Source organism: Hippichthys cyanospilos, chromosome 13 (genome assembly GCF_059441005.1).
Source record: "Hippichthys cyanospilos isolate Australia breed blue-spotted pipefish chromosome 13, RoL_Hcya_1.0, whole genome shotgun sequence".
In the NCBI taxonomy this organism is placed as follows: domain Eukaryota; kingdom Metazoa; phylum Chordata; class Actinopteri; order Syngnathiformes; family Syngnathidae; genus Hippichthys; species Hippichthys cyanospilos.
Window position 1 is genome coordinate 13,423,089 of NC_142381.1, and position 18,060 is coordinate 13,441,148.

Consider the following 18,060-nt stretch of genomic DNA (forward strand, 5'->3'; position numbering starts at 1 on the left):
GCGCAGCACTCTGTTTTTTGTCTTTTTCGGCAGTACTTGGCTGAATAACATACAGTTTTGTAGTATTAAAGTCCATTGTATTATGCGTAATCAAGAAATTGTGCCGCGACAACGATCCAGGTCAAAGCTTTATTTAATAATCATAAAAATACAGATTTTACAATTCCATGTTGATTTCTTTGTAAAAAATATTTGTTCTTGCAGTGCAAAAATATTCAATTGGCTGTGTTCAAAGTATGCTAACGTGCAAAATACTAATGCCATTCAATTTTAGTATCTATTAAATGACAGGACATTATGCCCTTAACATGGCTCATAGAAACCTTTTACAAAAATATATTTGACCTCTTCACAGGAATATACAGTAGTTTATGAATACCAAAAAAACAACAACACAATATGACCTTTTCTATGAACTTCACAAAATAATTTTGCGACGCTGCTTTGGGCCATGGTACTAGATTGTGACATGAAATTAAGAAAGATCACAAGATGTTTACAAATCCTCGATAGATTTTAAAAACTGTAATTTAGTTGGTTAGGATGTTTTATTACGTTTTACCTGGTTCTTCATTTTGGCCTTTTCCGACTAAATGTACTTCTTCACATCAAGACATAGTGCAATTTTAAAAAACAGCCAGTGGTATGCAAAAATAATATGTAGCAGTATATGTAAACCCTTTGTCAAATGAATAACTCAACAATGTCCTCAGAAGAGGGGCTTAACTGTGAAATAGAAAAATAGAAATCATACAGTAGATATGGAGTATTAGTACTCAAATTAGATTGTGAAAGTTTTGAAATGTGTGCTTGTATAGTTAACTGATAGAAAAATGATCAGATCCAGGAGAATTATTCTTGAGCTGGTGTATCTATCGGTTGAGTTGACATTTGCTGGTAAATGACCTGTTGAAAGTACAGAGGACAGGTAGGTTACATGAGGAAAATACAGTGAACGCATCGCTACGAACAATAATGCTCGATCTATTCATTCCCAATGTTGCTACAAATTTCTAACAGGAGCGTTGGCGCAAGCTTTGACATGTGGAAGTTAAACCATGAGTCAAAACGTGCAAACACCCTAAAATGCAGTTTGTTTGGTGCCTAAAAAGAGATTTGAGTAGGGCTCGACTAATTAATCTGCAGTCCGATTAAATCGGCTGATTACAGCCATCATACATTACATTACATCATACATTACACTCATAGACCCAAAATAATCTGCCAAATGGCCAATATTTGCCAATCATTTTAACTTTTTACCCTGATCTACGCTACCCATTTACAGCAGTTGCTGACAAGTAAAACTGGTCATTATTTCTGACACATAAATCCATACCAAAACCACCCTTAAACATATGTCATGAAATTTGTTGGTGAGATTGTTCAGAACAAATCAAATCTTAATTTTTACAAGCAATGATAATGTGAGCAATGCAAGGAAGTCGTGCAAAGAATTGTCAGTAATTTACACACATAAAGTCGCAGGTTGATTAGAAAAATTAGAAATCATTGATTACAGTAGGAACACAAACACTTATGACAAGTATTACTATCCTATAACTTAATTAATTGTGCCATGCAATGCATTCTGTGAACTGAAAAGTACGTTCATACTGTATAATTATGAGCTTGACTATCTGTCGTGAATAGAGTAATACATCTAATGGGAAATAATTTGCCAAACTGCATCATGAATCCATTTCACATTTCCTCTTTTAAATCACCAATTATACAATTAACTGTAACATTGGCATCAGAGACAAATGAGTTACCTGAGTGTGTGTGGATTTCAGAGCCAAACGTGCGACGACAGTCAAGAAGATGAGCAGCACTGATGTGACAACAGAGTATGCACATAAAATGCATTCAATTCCAAAAAGTTGGTCCTAAAATAAAATAAAAAACAAATAAATATAAATATTTTTTGAGTATTGCAGGAAAACATGCTTGCGTGTGTAATATGACCCTCACCACTCTCCAGTTGTACCACTGTATTTCTTCCTCTGACCCTTTATAGAATCTAGCAAAGCGAAAAATGGAAATGCATACTATCCTGTATCCCAAAGAGACCATAATTCCCAGGATGGCAACGATATACATGGCCAAAGAAATGGTCACCTAGAAGAAAAAAAATGTTAAATTGTTCCAGGTTCAAACTGCCACCATCATTAACACGTAAATCAAATGAAAAAGGGAAATATTTCTTTGAAATTCTTAAACCTGATAAATCCAAGCTAACCACTGCACAATGGAAACTCCACAGGGTGTTCTGAGTTCAGATTCAAACCCAGAACATCGTAACTGTGAGGTAAATGACGGAGTTTTCCAAAACTGAAAATCCCAAATCTCCAATTTCAGTACAAATCAAATGTACAACCAATTCTCCCTCAGAACTATTAGTAACACATTTAATCAATAGTCAATTTGGTGTCAAGTGCTTATTTTTTTACTTTAGCTAATACTAAATGTTATCTGATTGACAGTCTAGCGGTACAAAAGGTACCTCCGGAAAAAAAAAAAAAAAAGGAATCCCCCGCTCCTGCAACTTGAGCTTTTGGTGCATCAAATATGTTATGAAATGTTTCCACATACACCCTCAAATGTGATTACGTATTAGTTACTGATTTTTTGTATTTTAAAGATGTACAAGACGCTACAGTGGCACTGAAGTGCCGATCACACAAATAACAAAACTAAGCAAAGAAAAAAAAAGGTAATCGCAAAGAAAAAAAACAAAATCACCATACGAGAGAAGCACACAATAAAAAATTGCATGAAAGAAAAAAGAAGCAAACAATAAAAAAATACGAAAGAATGTAAGAAAAAGAATCAAACAAGAAAAAAGATGCACAAAATAAAAATGAAACGACGATAAAATGGCGCAAACTGACTTGAAATATAAAGTAAAATGTCTGTCGATAGTTGAATATGATACATTAAATTGAATGACAATTTATGTTTTTTTTTCTCTTAAAATAACTGTATGACAACATTAATGTAAAATAAGTGAATTATTAAAAAAAGGTTAGTGCATAATTTTAAACAATGGAATGACCCTTACCCTCACGCAACAATAAAACCTACCATCTTTTTTGATGGATGTGTTCCTGTGTAGATAGACAAGCTTCCACATACTAGAAACTGCAGAAGAGAGAGAAAAAAAAACAATATATTACCAAGGAGATAAGCTATCTGCACACATGCATGATCCAATGAGATGTATATCAAAGTCTCAATATTAACGTTTTATCTGCATCCACATGTCACTGTGAGCTTGAAAGATATCTTGAACACAATTTCAACTACAAATGACAATGAGAAGGGATGCCATATACATATACCAAAGCTCCCTGCCAGAAAGGAATATAGATATTGCTGGAGTTCTGTAGAGTTTCGCTGATCAAGGTGAATCCCATCATGACCTCAGCACAGCCACAGATCAAAATGACAATCTAGTGAAGAGAAAAGTATCCTGTCTCACTACATGCACAAACTGAAACTATACACAGTAAGTTTTGTGACAGGCATTATTACCCCAAGACATTGAGGCTCCTTTTGGACAAAGCGATGAAGAGGTTTGCTGGACATCAGAACCTTGGCTCTACCCGGGTTCTCCTCCTGACCACTTGCGATTTCTGTGGTGGGGGTTGTTGATGTCGATGGACTGCAATCCATAGTGAAGAAGCTGGACAAGAGCAAAACAATGTTTGCCATTAAATGTCTCAACTAGAGTGCTTGCTCACCACACTTTTAATGGACTCACATTGGAGGGGAAAATCCGATTTGTAAACGCTCACGTTAAACAAACAAACAAAAAAGTAGTAACTCACCCAATTTAGTTTTTCACAGGGAGAAGCATTGGAGGAAGTTGGGCAATGTTGTGGGAGGGAAGATGGGTGACAGAAATTTGAGGCTTTTATCAAGAGGAGGAGCTAACTGGATTTTGCAGCATGTTTAGTCACATGGAAAAACTGATGTGATGGCGTTTTTTGGGAGGGGGTAGGGGCATCGACCAAGTTTATAAAATAGATCTGATATAAAGAATCCTCAAGGACTCTACAAACTCTATCTTCAAATAAACCCATTCAGCGATCAAAAGTTTTTTTTTGTTAGTTTTTTTTTGCTTTAAAGAGACATTTTTGCATCAGACGGAAGGACGTGCGCAGTTTTCTGGCGCATTCTTCACCGTCCAAGAAAAAAAAACAAAAAAACCAAAAAAAACAACAACGGTAAAAGCGACATTTAAAAGGAAAAAAATAAAAGCAAAAAACTGCTGATTCTATTGGAAGAAATGGTTTAGCGAAATTTTGGAAAGAAACGTCACACTAATTTAATTTGGTTTTATTCAACATTTCCTCAAATCCGGTCTCGTGATCTTTCTAATTTAAAGGGATAGTAAACCCTTTTCGCCATTGTAAACATGAAATTGCTAATTGTGTCAATAAGTTAGACGATGAATGAATTATCATTAAGGTGCAAATAATGGATTTAAAAATATATTTTGCCATCTGCTAATGAGGGAAAATAACATCAAACATGCGCTCAAACCTCAAGTAATGAGCATTCGTGGCCCACCATGCTATTTTCACATAACCAATCCCAGGAAATAGATGAGCCGTCCGTGAAACTGCTTATAAAATAATACGTAAATACGTCTGATGTCATTTTCTGTCGACACCAAGTGGAAAACCATGTTTTTATATGTATTAATTATATACGAAAACTAATTTGATCAATTGAAGACAAAATACTATCGTTCCACTGCTTAAAATGTATGAATAAGAGCACTACCAGTGAGGCATCATAAGCAAAAATGTTTATTCAGAACATAAAAATTCTCTGCTTGAGATACAGTACATACCAACAATAAAAGTTGGCAAAATATAATTTTAATTGATAGCATTGTTATTATGGTGAACATTTCAAAGTTTGAACCATGACCTTATAAAACCTATAGTCACACCAAGTTGTATTCATTCATTTTGCATTTTAACCAATTTCATGTTCAGTATAAATAGCATAAAGAAATCATTAAGAGGATACACTCACAGTAACAAGTTTATTTCACAGTTGTAGCAAAACACATTGACACATGAGTTAAATATCAAAGCTTGTTCATCACAGTGATGAGTTACTTTTATTTAAAAAATGTTACATAATACACATTTTAGACTGCATATTGTCTATTTTTTTTCATGTTTTTGACCTGCGAATTGTATTAATTACATTAAACAAAAAAGAGGAACATAGACATATAAAAACTTCATAATGTTTTGTCATTTTCAAAAATGCGTTGAGTTTAGTTCCCTTCCGCGTTTGTAGCCGGCATGCAGCTGGCCTGCAACACAACAAGGCACAGCTTTACTTAGAAATTCCCAGTCATAAGAAATTTGATAAAACAACATTGGGGAGTATTTACAGTGCACTGTGACGACGAAGACAAAATATGGTGCTCCAGGAGGTATGCTGCCCTTTGCCTCACATCTCCTTCGCTGGAGTATTGAAACGTTTCAAGAAGTGGAATTCCACCCTGCCTCACAAAGTCCTCAAGCACCTGAGGAAGACAGCCCCGATGGAAGATGAAGAAATTGATTAAAATGCTTCACAATCAAGTGACTGTCTTACTTGAGAACCACTGGCTAAGAGCATGAAAAGGATGTCCAGACTCAGGGTCACAACTTCTCGCTCTGCCATTTTCAGCGTGGCAAAGAGGGAAGACAATAACCCCATCTTGACCAAATGGATGCAGAACTCCTTTTTCTTGTAGGCCATGTTTGCCAAAACTCTCAGGATCTGAATATGAGTTGGCAGGGAGATATAGCTTTACATTGATAAAAAGTTACCATGAGGGGGGAAAAAAAAAACCATGAACTTGAGTTCCTGTACAGACCATTATGTTGATGCCTTGAGAGAATGGAAGAAGTCGGATCAAACTCGGGACCAAGTTGAGCGTCATAACGGCCGAACAGAATAGACTGGATTGAGCTGGATCAAAGGAAAAAAAAAATAGCACCACAATTTGGAACTGGACTAAAAGTGAAGCATCTTCAGACAGGAAGAGTGCAGCTGCCTCAATTGAACTTTTGTGGATTAACAAAAATGACATACAAATGAAGTGAAAAGCCCAAGAAAAAATATTGAATTGTGCCATCTTAAATATATATGTATATATGTTCAAAAACATGTTCAAAAACCAACATTTTGTGATATAAAAATGAGACAAAGCTATATACTGTACTATAATTTCAATATAAATTCCTCCACAAACTGTTGCACTCAATTTTTAAAAACATTTTCAAGGGGGAAGAAAAAAACAAAAAGATAACGTGCTTGCACAAGTGTGCACACTCTCTGACAACTGCCTTGTTCAGAATTAACCAATCACATTGCAGCTTTTGTTAAATAGGAGTCATCACAAAACTGGCACTATTTAAAGTGACTTTGATTAACTCTGAATAAAGTTTAGCTGTTTTATGTCGAATGGGGAATCACCTGTGAGATTGTTGAGGACCCACACACTCTCTCTGGCCAATGAGGGCCGAGTCTGGATATAAGCCTGAAGCAGACCACACAGAGCGACCGCGAGCCCAACATCACTCAAACAAGCGTCTGCAGCGTCTGGCGTGCTGGACAGGAGATTTCCCACGCACCTCAGCAAAGGACAGATGAGCTAGGGAAGGAAACAAACAAACAAAAAAAATGCACCTGGCTATATAATGTTTGTGACGCACTGGAAAATACAAAAATAAAACTCACCAGTTCAACGCCTTCATCTTTGTTTCTTTCAGCAACAGCATCACTTAGCGACTTTAACAACGTACTGCACCGTAATAAAGCCCCGCAAGCCAACAGAGCTCCATTATCCTGCCCACTGTGCAGAAGATGAGAGTTAAGTTACATTATGTGAATAAATGAATGTCGAACGTACATGAACGTACATACAGAGCGCTTAGCCGCCTCTCTCACCTGCACGTGAGGTAGTGCAGACACCATGCACTCTCAATGGCGGGGCCCAGAGTAAAATTCTGGTCAGGTGTCAGGACTGCTAAAAGGTGCGAAGGTAAACTAGAAGCAAGTACCAACCTGCAAAAAGTGAGGGACACAAAATGTGAAAAATCTGACTTTAAAAAAGAAAAGCAGCATGTATGAGGTACTTACGGGATTATTTTCTGTGATGCTTCTTTGGTTTGGAGAAGTTGTGAAAGGGTGAAACCGACAGCTTCCACTACTGCCATGTTGTGCTTCTGGTTCTGAATACATGAAGATTTATTTTATGGTGTTCATTACCAGTATTTCTGACCAAGTCCTATACCTCTATACAGCTGGCTAGTGCTGGTATGATCCCCTGAGCCAGAAGTTTCTCCCTGACAACATCACTGTCTGGACATAAATTCCCAAGCGTGTAAAGACAAAGCTCCTACAAAGAACATGAAGATCAGTGGTTGTGTCTTGTGAAACTGAACAGGGGGAGAAAGCTTCCTGACGGTGAATCTGGTGCTCTGTCCAGACAGAAAGGTGAGGAGGTAGGGCGTGGCAGGCAGACAGGCTGGGCCCACGCTGGGGTGGGGAGAGTGAGACAGCTCGTGGAGACATCGGACAGAATGCAGGCGGCACAGAGTGTTGGAGCCAGTGAGGAGACCGACCAGCGTGTGGATGCTGTTCTCTTGCCTAGGGAAAGAACAAACCAGAGCTGTCCAAACATTTACCCATTCACGGTCACATAACAGAAAAATAAGAAGCAGATGAGGGCATACTTGATGAAGACAATCTGAGCAGATGGGTCACGAAGAGATTTACTCAAGGTTTTAAGGTGGACTTCCTTCTCTGGACCACTGTGTTGAAGTTTGAGGAATAAACTGACAACATCCTACACAGAAGAAGACTTGCTGTTTTTTTCCCCCCACTTTAGTGTAATTGAACAGAATATATGACCGTCGCTCACCTTGTCATCTGAACAAGTGTCCATGGAGATTTCTTGCTGCCCTTCATCTTCATTTACCAGGAGTCTCTTACTCACCAGTTGTTTGTCTCGACGGGCCTGACGAAGGGCTACAGCACCAAAAATCAAACAGTAGCTTTAGCCACATGACACTCAAGAGTGAGATCATATAATCCAGGGGTGCACAGACATTTTTGCCAGGAAATTTCTTTTTAAGGCGGTTTAGGGACAATATTATATGACATATTTAACTACAAGTGTTGTTTTTTTTGTTTTTGTTTTTACAGTACTGTTGAAAATATGTAGATGACGCTGCGCTCTGCAAAAAATCTCCAAACTGTTATTTCTATCTGATACAAACTCAAAATAAACATACAAAATAATAACTTTACTCGATTGCATATTGAAAACCATATGTCACTCAGACATGAATGTTAACTTTAATACTTGCATTACACTATTGTGGTCCCCTTGTGTGTTTTACCTGTATAATGCGAAGCAATTTCTATTGAGGCTTTAGTACTGTAAATATCAGGAATCCGATAATTTGTGTACTATTCATTACTAATTTTAGATTGCAACATGAGGGAGAAATGTGAATTTTAAAATTAAATCTTGTACAGTATTCCACATTTAAGATACTAGAAGTCGTATTTGTAAGAACTTACATTCTCGTGGCGTGTCAGGTGAGATACGCGATGCGATCTGCAATTTCTACCTTAGCAAAATGAACACTTTATACCCGATGCTACTTATGCCCGTTTCTTACCCTTTTCTTGCTCTCGTCGCTTAATGCGGAAGTCTTCCAGGCTGTAGCCTGCTCGGCCAGCTTTATGGGGAACTCGATTTAACCTCCACATTTGAAGCGTAAACGTTAAGTGAAATTGCAGGTTGCCAGAGTTGATGTCATGACAAAAACAAAAGCAGGCAACACGAGTTCTTCTGTTGGGATTGGCGGTTGGTAGTGAACTATTTGGTGCATTACTGCCACCTGGTGTTGAATGGGAGAGCAACACGAGAATGACTGTTTTGGGAAATACGTAGGTGGTGCGGGTCGATCACCAAGGTATGGAGACTTTATCGTAAAAAAAAAACAAAAAAACAAAACAAAACGCCGATACCTTAAAGGGTCATTCTGGTATCGACTTTCACTCAGTGACTAGTTGGGTTGCCTTGAACATATTGTAAAGAACGTTCTTGACTTGACCTCTCCCCGATGTTGAGACATCAGTTCTGAAATGCATTCAACTTTGAGGGATTTTTGAAAGCAGCCAAACAAACCACAAAAATGAATCCATCTAATGAAGCAGGTTAAAAATGAGAAGTACATTTTGATATAAAAGCACATTGTACAACATTTTGTCAAACATAACACCACCAATGTATCCAGTATTGTTACTCTTATTAAAATACAGTTTGTATAGTCCATGATGCACTATTGCTGTCTGTTCAGATGTGTTTTGAGGTTAAGGTAATATATCCATCAGACACTTTAATTTGGGGAGGAACATGGCCTGTTAGGAATCCACCAGAAACAAACAAAAAAAAAGACTATAGCACACATGATCAATGATAAGAAAAAGGGGTACAACTATAAAAAAGAAATATCAAAATAAAAATAAGAAAAGACATCTTTCAGTATATTGATAATGAGTCAAAGAATTTTAAAAAGTCAATAAAATGTGACTGTCATAGTCCAATGTCTTTATAATAGATGGATTGGATGGTGTTATAATTTTCACGCAGTAGACGGCGTTACTGGGAATTCATCTGGAGCCACTTTGCTTTTCTCTGCAGGAGGAAAGTGACAAAAACATGAAAGGCTGACCTTAAAGTACTTGAAAGGCTTTTCACACTGCAACTGATAGGTTTCTCCATTTAGTTTGACTTACTTTTCTTTTTCTGTGGACTTGGTGTCTCCAAGGAGAATAGAGGAACCGAGTCAACTGAGCCAAGTTGTCTTTTCTTTTTTGATTCTGTATTTGTCTCAGCTATCTCTTCTATATGAATGCTTGTGTTTTTTTCTTTTTCTATTGGCTCCTCATCGGGATTCGACTCGTCCATTTTACTCTTTTCTGATTCATTCCCACGTTGAGGAGTTCCTTCCACAACTTGTACACTGTCAACAGTACCTCTATTTTGGGCTTCCTTATCGTCAGCTGTAGGCTCAGATGTTTTTTCCTGATCACTCTGTCCCTTCTTTTTCCTCTTTGATTTCTTGTCTTTTCCAGGGGTGTCAGAAACATTTTGAGGATCTGCATCCTCCTTTTTCTTTTTCTTGGCTTTTTTCTCTTTTCTTTTGACTTCTTCGGCATTTTCTATTGTATTCACCGCTACCTGCTTATCTTGGGGCTCAGTACTGCAGGTTTGAATCTCCACAGGACTTTCAACACATTTGGGGTTGCTTGCTTCTTTTTCCTTGCTACCGTTTTCACTTGCGCCCTCTTCCAATTTGCTTTCAGAACTTTCTTTTTTTTTTTGCTTTTTGTGTTGGAGTGTTGGAGACCCACTTTGTTCTCCTAGGAGAGTTATAGCTTTTTTCTTTTCTTTCTTTTTCGTATCTTTGGATGTTAATGTAGTTTTTACTTCTTTTGATGGTGTCAGATGTTGTGTGCCATTCAAAGGGGATTCTGGAGCAGTTCCAATTCCCAAAGTAGCCGTTTTGGAGGGACTTGACTCTGTGTGTTCCTTTATCGCCACTTTCTCCAAGACGTCACTCTTGTTCTCAGCTGGTTGTTTAACAGGCAAGTCAGTTTTAGGCTTTGGCGGATCTTTCCTGGTTCTCTTTTTCACTGGTTTAGGTTTCTCTGTGAACAAGGAAAATTATGGGTATAAAAAAAAACAAAACGGCAGTTTACTATACCGGTTCATATATTTGCCCCAAGTATTAGTTTAACAATAGGTTTAATATCGTAGTTGGACTGTGGATCATCGTAATGAGGCGTGTCTCATATCAATAACTGTGAAACTTAAAGTGTCTCTAATTTGACTAGGGCTGGGAGGGAGGTCGACCATGTCGGGTAAGTCAAATTTAAAATAGGTCGATTAAAAATATCTGCCTTGAAGCTCTGCTGGTACCATGTTTCTGCAAGTTTTCTACATAGACCTTTCTTGCAGATGTATGCTATGTTGTAATGGTAATAAGTGAGAGAGTCCCCCCTAAATGCAGCAGATATCACAAGTTTGGCATGTTTTCTTAACTAAAAGAGATTTGGGGTGGGGTGCGGGTGGGGGCATGTATGCAAAAATCGTCACAAAACAATGATTCAGTGAGCTGGCTTTCATTAGAGACAAACTTAGCACAACTTTGTTTTGTTGTTCTCAAAGCAGAGAAAGTAACTTTCCAAAAAGCACCAGGGCTGTATTATACAAGAATATAACTTGTCATTACGAACAATCTATTGTGGCTCGGTTTTAGTTGTTAAAATTTTAACCAGTAGGGAGCGGTCAGGCCCAGTCTGCTTGTCTAGAAGAAGTTGAAGAAGAAGAACAGGAAGTTAGTGATCTTATAGTAGCCAACAGGCAGCTCCACCCTCAAGTTTCCTCATGGAATATTCTTGAAGCGTCGACTGTAAGTGGATTTACGAACACTATTAAAATTTTGTGTATGTGTGAATTAAATGGTAGTTAGTGATTGTTGACTTTCAATGGTAATGGCTAGCATGCTAATAAGAATCATGTTTGCTAACCGTTTAGCATAGCGAACTTGGTTGGTGTATCAAATTTCATTTGCATACAAGATAGTTATATTCACTCACAGCTCTACATAGAACATACATGGTAGCAGTATGCACAGCCATACATAACTACCTGTCATTTGTGACAGCATTTGCCTCCACTTGTCAACATCCAAACTGCTGTCCGAGTCAGAATCATCTTCACCATCCCCAGTTGATGCAACATTTTGTTGCTTCGTTGGCGTCTTTGTCGATGAGACGGTTTGTGACAATTTCACAGCTTTTTTCACCCCTTTTGGTTGAGCCAACTGAAAATACAAACCTTAATTACTCTGGTATCATAGTTTAGTAGGCAGTTAGTATTTTTTCAAGTGTCCAGTCAAAACTCACCTTCCGTTTTGGTGGTTTCCTGGCAGGTTTGTCCTTGGAAGAGGCTGTTTAGTCAGGATAAAAAAAAAAAAAAAAAAGTACTGCTCATCAATATGAAAATACATGCTCATACGAATTCAACATTGTGACAACAATACCACTAAATCATCTTGATAGTGAATACGTAGTGGATAATGACAAAAGGGCAAAACTAGGGATAATGGTGCACTACAGCAGAGGTCCCCAAGAGTCGGTATGTGGCCCAGTACTGGCTCAAGGATCAACTGGTACCGGGCCGCATGGACCGCACCCAAAATAACAATGTTTTGGAACGTTTTTATCGATTAACAGTCATAGATTTATGCTTTATTTGGCTTGATTTGCCCCAATGTGTCTGTAAGTTGTACTTTTTTGTAAGAATGTTGTCATTTGGGATAATATGCCCAAAATTGTGTTAATTTCTAGAACGTTTGCAATATTTAAAAAAAAAAAAAAAAACACTACAACGTTTGAATTGTCATATCTGTCACTACATGACCTGACCATATGAAAATAAGGAAACCAATTTGTGGAGAAAAAAAATCTCTCCCTGGCCCCATTTTACATCTACTGTGGTAAGACAAAAGTCGTGCAAATACCTTCAATTGTAGTTGATCCTCCTCCATCACAACTGGGGCACTTGTTGTTTGAGCACCTAACAAGAATTGACACATTTTTAGTTCATAAAGCATTTGTAAACAGAATAGTAAATGTGCTTGGTTTCCACGATATACTCACTTTAACCAGAAATTGTAGATTTCCACTAATGACGAGGAGATACCTGCAGCACCCACTACAAATTCCTGCAATTGAATCACAGTCAGTTTTTGGCTCCTATCTTTGCAAGAACATGGGTGATTTTTTTCCTGCTCTCTAAGACAACTGCAAAGACTAAAACCCTAGCGCAATTCTACATACAATGAGAGACAGACATAAATCTTCGTTGCACATCTTTTTTTTTTATATTGTTTTGTTTGTGTGCGCGTGTGTACCTGAGGGCTGTGCCTCAAGAGCTCATCCGCAGCCGTTTGAAAACCATTCTCCTTCAAATAACGAAAAACGAGCACGATCAGGTCGTCTTGTGATGCGTTCATTGACATGTTCGGCCTGCAACATATAACGGTAAGCAAACACGTAAACCTGCCTTTTCTGGCATAATGTTTTAAACCGGACAACTACAACAATTAAAAAAAGAAAAGAGTCGCCGCTAACTAACCGCGTGTGATCAGATTCAACTTTGAACTCAGGACGCAGTTCCGGTGCTTCGTTCTCATTCTCCTGGTTTAATGATAGCTCTTTGGTTTATACAGCCATCTGCTGTACAGGAGTAGCATTGATGGCTGGATAAATGATTTGCAAACAAATCCATTGCCAGGTAAATAAATTAGGCAGTGGGTAGCAACGCTCATTGGAGTAATTAATAAAACAAAATCTGTGATCGATAAAACGTAATAATACATACATGAATGAATGAAAACATACAATGTACCACAATTCGAAATACAGGTATCCAAATGCATTTGAATGCACCTCGTGTTTATTGTGCATTATATTTGGCATGTAGCCACAGAGCAAGGTCCATTTTAAAACCAGGCGATATTTTATAATAAAACAGTCTCTTTCCAGAGGTGTTTTGGTCTCAGCATAAATGATTAAAATGGCAGTTTTGATAGAGTTTCTGTGTCAATCAAAATTTGAAACAAAAATATCCTTACTGCATATGTTACAAGTGTGAATGTACCATCTGACATCAACGTGTCCTCCAGAAATCACACACATCCACTTGAGGCTTACTCCATTTAATCAACCTTTAATTAGGCTTATTCAGACAGCAAAGAGTCTTTGTATAAAGTTTTCACGAAGAAAAATAACACTTAGTTTAAGTGTTAAATTCAACATCTTTTCACTTCTATAAACATTAAGTGGGGAAACATTTTTTGGAGAACTTTAGGGGTCTGTTAAAAATTTCCTTGAGCACATTAAAAAAAAAATCAAGCATTACCCTTCAACGACATACAGGAAATGTGAGTGGTCGGCCTTGTAAATGGCACTCTGTTCTCTTTCAAGGCAATATAATGTATCTACTTTCCGTTCCAAGCAGACATTCACAAGTAATGCCTATGCATTCAGATGTGTGATTTCCAGGGATTTTTAACTGTTTTTTCACATATATTTTGCCACGCTCATTAGTTAGTCCAAATATAACCAGTCTAGTTACGTACCTCTACAAGCAGCAACTCCAATACTAAATGATAACTTATGATTTTAATCGAAGCTTTATCATTTATTACCATATTGTATACAGAGTCCATTTGAATGACTGTATTGTACAATTTTAGAATGCTTTTAGAAATGCTTTTATATGAATAGTTGAGTTCCCCGCAGTATAAAAAAAATACAGCGTGTACACTTGAGAGTGCACATTGAAATTGCCCTTGAGTGATAACAATCTATTCTCCTGAAACACAGCCTATCCACTGTAGTGGACATTTCTTTTTGCTATAAATCTTTTGACTCATTCAAGATACCTCACAAAATCCAAGCATGCTCAGTAGAGAATATATCAGCCTTTCCAATGAGGTCTATTGTGTTTGGATGGGATGCAATTAACTGCTAGTCTTGCTGAGACAACCGTGGACACAAATTAAGACCTTGGGTCTTAAATAAAAAAGTGTGAACGACAACAGAGAAAAATCATGGCAATGGTTGAGATGCCCATTGATGTGGTTTGTGGAGGAAGTTTTGGTGTTCCCCTCCAAAAAAAAATCTCACACAAAAAGTGCTTTTACTTTCTTTCATTAGTCTGAAACTCTTCAAAGGTTCAGATTGGACCTAAAAGTAAACTTTACAGAAACAAAAATGCGATATGCAAAATTGACAGGAAACACTTTTTTTCTTTTTTTTTTTGCTGTGACCTTACAGAAAAATAGAGAAATTACCTCAGATCAACATTATAAAGAATAAACAAGTATTGAACAAAAAAAATGCTTCTTTGTATAGAATTGAAGGATAACAAATTGTATGATTTTTTTCCCTTTCTTCGGCTGAAAGATTTGGCCTGAAGCACAGGAAAGCAAAACATCCATCCAGTCTTTAGATTAGAAAATTGGGTTAAGAGGTGGGGTAAAATGTGCATGGATTCCTGGCAGGAGTGTGCTGATGAGAAAAGAGGCAGTGTTCGTGGAGAACGGGAGCAGCCATATTCAGTAACAGCGCCTCTTCCATCAGCCAAAACCAAACATCTGCTAGTGACCAACACATCGCAGATGTAAACTTGCTCTGTCTGCTTGCCCCTCAGCTCATCACTGTGTCGCAGAAACCAGCATAACATAAACATGTTTGGAATGAGCTCAAAAAAGGTGCAGGCAATGTCTGTGCTGCGGTGATCAATTTTCTATTACTATACAGTCGAACCTCTATATAGTGAACCTCTACAAAGTGAATCTCTCTTCATAGTGAACGAATCTTTACGGTCCCTTGCAAAACAGCTATATTTGACGTGTATGTAAAACCTCCTCATAGTGAAACTCCACATAGTGAATAATCTCTTCATAGTGATGCTATTAGTCAGTCCCTTGACAGCATCTACCTCTATATTGTGAATATCTGAACTTATCGAAAATTGTGAAGTTGTAAAATTGGGCGCACTGTCGGGATTTCCTCCCTGCCTAGCCGCTCTCGCGCGCCGCGACTTTCTCTTGCATTTTCACTTCGTCCGCCGTCCACTGCGCATGCGTTTCTCCGCTGGTCATCCCTCCGAAAATTCTAAGATGTCGGAATCTGCCGTGAAAAGTATGGATGCTAGATCTATAAGTCGGAAGCGAAAGCCTTTGTCGTTGGAGGAGAAGTGCGACATAATTCGGAAGTGTGCGAGTGGAGTGAAGCAGAATGCCATTGCAAAGGAGTACGATGCTTCGCCTGCTGCGATATGTGGCATTCTGAAGAAGAGAGAAGAGATAATGCGACTTGTGGAATAATAATAAAGATATTTGTTCAATGTAAAATGTTTTTACATTAGTTTTACCGCATTAGATTTTAGTGTTTAAACAACTTAAGTTGTTTAATGTACATTTATTTACATATTTATTTTTAAAAAAACGTATATAAAATTATTTACATATTTATTAAAAAATTATTCACATATTTCATCAATGAATTCTGAACATTTTAGGAAAACCTCTATAAAGTGAATCTCTCTTCATAGTGAACTTCTCTCCTCGGACCCTTGAAGTTCACTATGTAGAGGTTCGACTGTATATATATATATATATATATATATATATATATATATATATATATATATATATATATATATATATATATATATATATATATATATATATAATTATTACTCTATTGAGTTTCTACAGGTCAGTGCAGCCAATCTAATTTAATGCTATTTAAAGCTCTGACAGGAAGATTTTTCTTTTCAAATTCAAAGCAGATTAATTGGAAAACTAATTAATATATTACATTTTCAGTATGTATGTCTTTGTGGATGCAAATTTTGTTCTGATGAGCCTGAAAAAACAAAACAAAACAGATGATACTGCATCAACCATCTTGTGGAGTTGCTGAATAAAATACACCATGAGATTCAACTACAAATGTAGTTCTAACATGATTGGCACAGCGGCCTGTTTTTTTTTTTTTTCCCCACTCAAAAATGCTGGTTAGGGGATACTTGGATGGAAAAGAAAAAAAAAAATCAAATGATTGAAAAAGGTTGCGAACTGCTGCGTTTCAGGGTGCTTCAAGGTGCACTTTTTTTCACTTTGGCCTGCTTTATACTCCGTCACTCTTGTTGGCACTGTGCCTCTACTGCTTAGCAAATATCTTGGTCTTTACAGGAAGCTCATTCGCTGCCCAGCAGTCTTCATTCCCACAAGTTTTCCTACTGCCAAGATCAACATGAGCAATTGATGTGTTGCTTATAGATGTTTTGCGCAGACCTTTTGCGGCTTTTTATTTAATCCGCAAACCTCAGCATCACAAGGTTCCTAAACGTTTATATTTTGTCCAATCCTTTGATCTCTATTTCAAAGGCATTTCACGTCAAAATGAAAGCACTGAAAGAAGACACTAGGGAAGTGAAATTTCACCCTGTTGGTGACAACATGTCTTCATTCAACATGACACGACCAATTAGTTATCACACTACCAGGAGGCTAAAATACCCTAACCCTAAACCTAACTCATAACGCACATAACCTCTTTGGATCTTGCAGGACTGGGTCACTGTTGACTTTTTGGAGGATTTGTAAAACAAGTCTTTTTTCGCCTCCTCAGAGAAGTTATCTGAGCCCGGGGCAGTATGGTCAGTCTCTTTCCTCGCAGCGCTGCATTAGTCATGAAACAGCAGCAATATTAAGCGACCGTTTGTGAAAGCTTGGGACTGTGGAACAGGGTCTATGATTGTGTATATCCAACGACTCAAGTCTCCCCCGAGCACTAGGTTTTCGGACTGAGAGTCTATTTGTTTCTGAACTTAAGTCCCTAGTAGTATTTTTCTTTGCTTTCTAGTCATGTGTCAAGATGGAAATGTGGGTTACTGGCATCAGGTTGAATGTAATGAAAAGTGAAAAGTAGGTATTTGATTCTGGTATTTTCATGTTGGTTAGAATGACCTATATAGCACATTGTAAAGAAACTAAATATTTAAAATTTCTGGAGAAATTGTGTGTGTAAATTCAGCCTATGATAATCCGTTGAAGCATGCGGAATGGTGTAGAATTACAGTATTTGGAATGATTTTGTATTGAGTCTGTATTAAAAGGCGCATGCTAAAATATAGATGTCAAAAAAGAGTACTTCCACAATGCACTCTGAATGATTTTATCACTCCCAGTGAAAATATTACATCATGTTCTTTGATTGGTCCATCACCTTGAATGCTTATTTTTAATCTTATTTTTTTCTCAGTTTAGTCAATGAAAACTATTAATATTTCAGTCTAGTTTTGGTTTCGTTTTTAATAACGCAATTTCATGATGTCAATTCTGTCAATATAGTACCACGAAGGACCAAAACTGC

General features: G+C 37.4%; 3 protein-coding genes across 4 annotated transcripts; all 3 read right to left on the reverse strand.

Annotated features, from left to right (window-relative positions):
- Window positions 1-115: 115 nt before the first annotated feature.
- LOC148413920 (uncharacterized) lies at window positions 116-4,280 on the reverse strand. Of its 2 annotated transcripts, none has more exons than XM_088431645.1 (7): window positions 3,767-4,280; window positions 3,538-3,688; window positions 3,345-3,455; window positions 3,088-3,144; window positions 1,975-2,121; window positions 1,776-1,889; window positions 116-906 (listed from the first exon to the last, which is right to left on the reverse strand). In XM_088431645.1, exons 2-7 carry the CDS (start codon window positions 3,676-3,678, stop codon window positions 853-855), a joined length of 624 nt encoding a protein of 207 aa, XP_088287771.1. In that variant the 5' UTR covers window positions 3,679-3,688; window positions 3,767-4,280; the 3' UTR covers window positions 116-852. The 2 variants fall into 2 exon arrangements, with proteins under 2 accessions (XP_088287771.1, XP_088287770.1); XM_088431644.1 differs by having other exon boundaries at window positions 3,834-4,267.
- A 517-nt stretch (window positions 4,281-4,797) lies between these two features.
- Window positions 4,798-8,897, reverse strand: tmco6 (transmembrane and coiled-coil domains 6). Its single transcript, XM_088432226.1, has 13 exons — window positions 8,712-8,897; window positions 7,946-8,052; window positions 7,758-7,870; window positions 7,488-7,671; window positions 7,316-7,420; window positions 7,162-7,253; window positions 6,970-7,086; window positions 6,760-6,874; window positions 6,496-6,673; window positions 5,894-5,988; window positions 5,629-5,796; window positions 5,423-5,557; window positions 4,798-5,341 (listed from the first exon to the last, which is right to left on the reverse strand). The coding sequence occupies exons 1-13, from the start codon at window positions 8,800-8,802 to the stop codon at window positions 5,303-5,305; spliced, it is 1,539 nt and encodes a 512-aa protein (XP_088288352.1). The 5' UTR covers window positions 8,803-8,897; the 3' UTR covers window positions 4,798-5,302.
- Window positions 8,898-9,226: 329 nt separating this feature from the next.
- On the reverse strand, window positions 9,227-13,255 carry LOC148413922 (uncharacterized). The gene is made up of 7 exons (XM_088432225.1): window positions 13,020-13,255; window positions 12,766-12,830; window positions 12,627-12,682; window positions 12,010-12,053; window positions 11,753-11,927; window positions 9,835-10,749; window positions 9,227-9,733 (listed from the first exon to the last, which is right to left on the reverse strand). The coding sequence occupies exons 1-7, from the start codon at window positions 13,125-13,127 to the stop codon at window positions 9,681-9,683; spliced, it is 1,416 nt and encodes a 471-aa protein (XP_088288351.1). The 5' UTR covers window positions 13,128-13,255; the 3' UTR covers window positions 9,227-9,680.
- Window positions 13,256-18,060: the final 4,805 nt, after the last annotated feature.